Raw genomic sequence first — 626 nt, forward strand, 5'->3', positions numbered from 1 at the left:
TTCCTGCTGGGTGACCTGGAGGAGCACCTATGGAGTAGAGGATACATTTTTATACACAAAGGAACTATCTTAATGATTTCTCAGAAAGCACTTGGTGCACTCTGTGCAATGAATAGCTCTTTAGATTAATGTATAATGTAGAAGAGGTGTTCCTGATCAACTCCATCAATTCGTACTGATTTTGTGACCTGTTGAATGAACTTGGGCTCAAACCCATTGTTTTTTGGATACAACTTTATTCATTGCTTTCATAACAGGTTGATGCGATCATGAATCTGGTATCGACGTTGATCCAGGACCAACCAGATCAGCCTGCTGAAGACCCTGATCCCGAGGACTTTGCAGATGAACAGAGCCTTGTGGGAAGATTTATTCACCTTCTGCGTTCAGATGACCCAGATCAGCAGTATTTGGTATGTCTCTTTCCACTCTCTTCTAAAAGCATTCCATGCTTCTCGGTGCCAGCTGTAGTAATTGCTTATGGTTTACATTTTGTTAAGAGGGGCATAAAAATACTGAGCCCAAGGGAACAATTTTCAGGTGATAGTTTTAACGACTATTAAGGCAGAGGTGGCTTAGCTTTATTCACTATGCAGTGATTGTTCTTGTGGTATTGCAGAAGGGAA

At 41.4% G+C, this 626-nt stretch overlaps 1 protein-coding gene across 1 annotated transcript in view; it reads left to right on the forward strand.

The window, feature by feature from the left end:
* The window catches only part of VPS35 (VPS35, retromer complex component), a 31,765-nt gene that overhangs the window by 14,460 nt on the left and 16,679 nt on the right, over positions 1-626 (forward strand). The window contains exon 12 of the mRNA XM_006034259.3: positions 258-413. Coding sequence (XP_006034321.1) covers positions 258-413 — 156 coding nt within the window. The remainder of the gene's footprint in view (positions 1-257; positions 414-626) is intronic.

The sequence above is a fragment of the Alligator sinensis genome, unplaced genomic scaffold (assembly GCF_000455745.1).
Source record: "Alligator sinensis unplaced genomic scaffold, ASM45574v1 scaffold844_1, whole genome shotgun sequence".
Taxonomy (NCBI): Eukaryota; Metazoa; Chordata; order Crocodylia; family Alligatoridae; genus Alligator; species Alligator sinensis.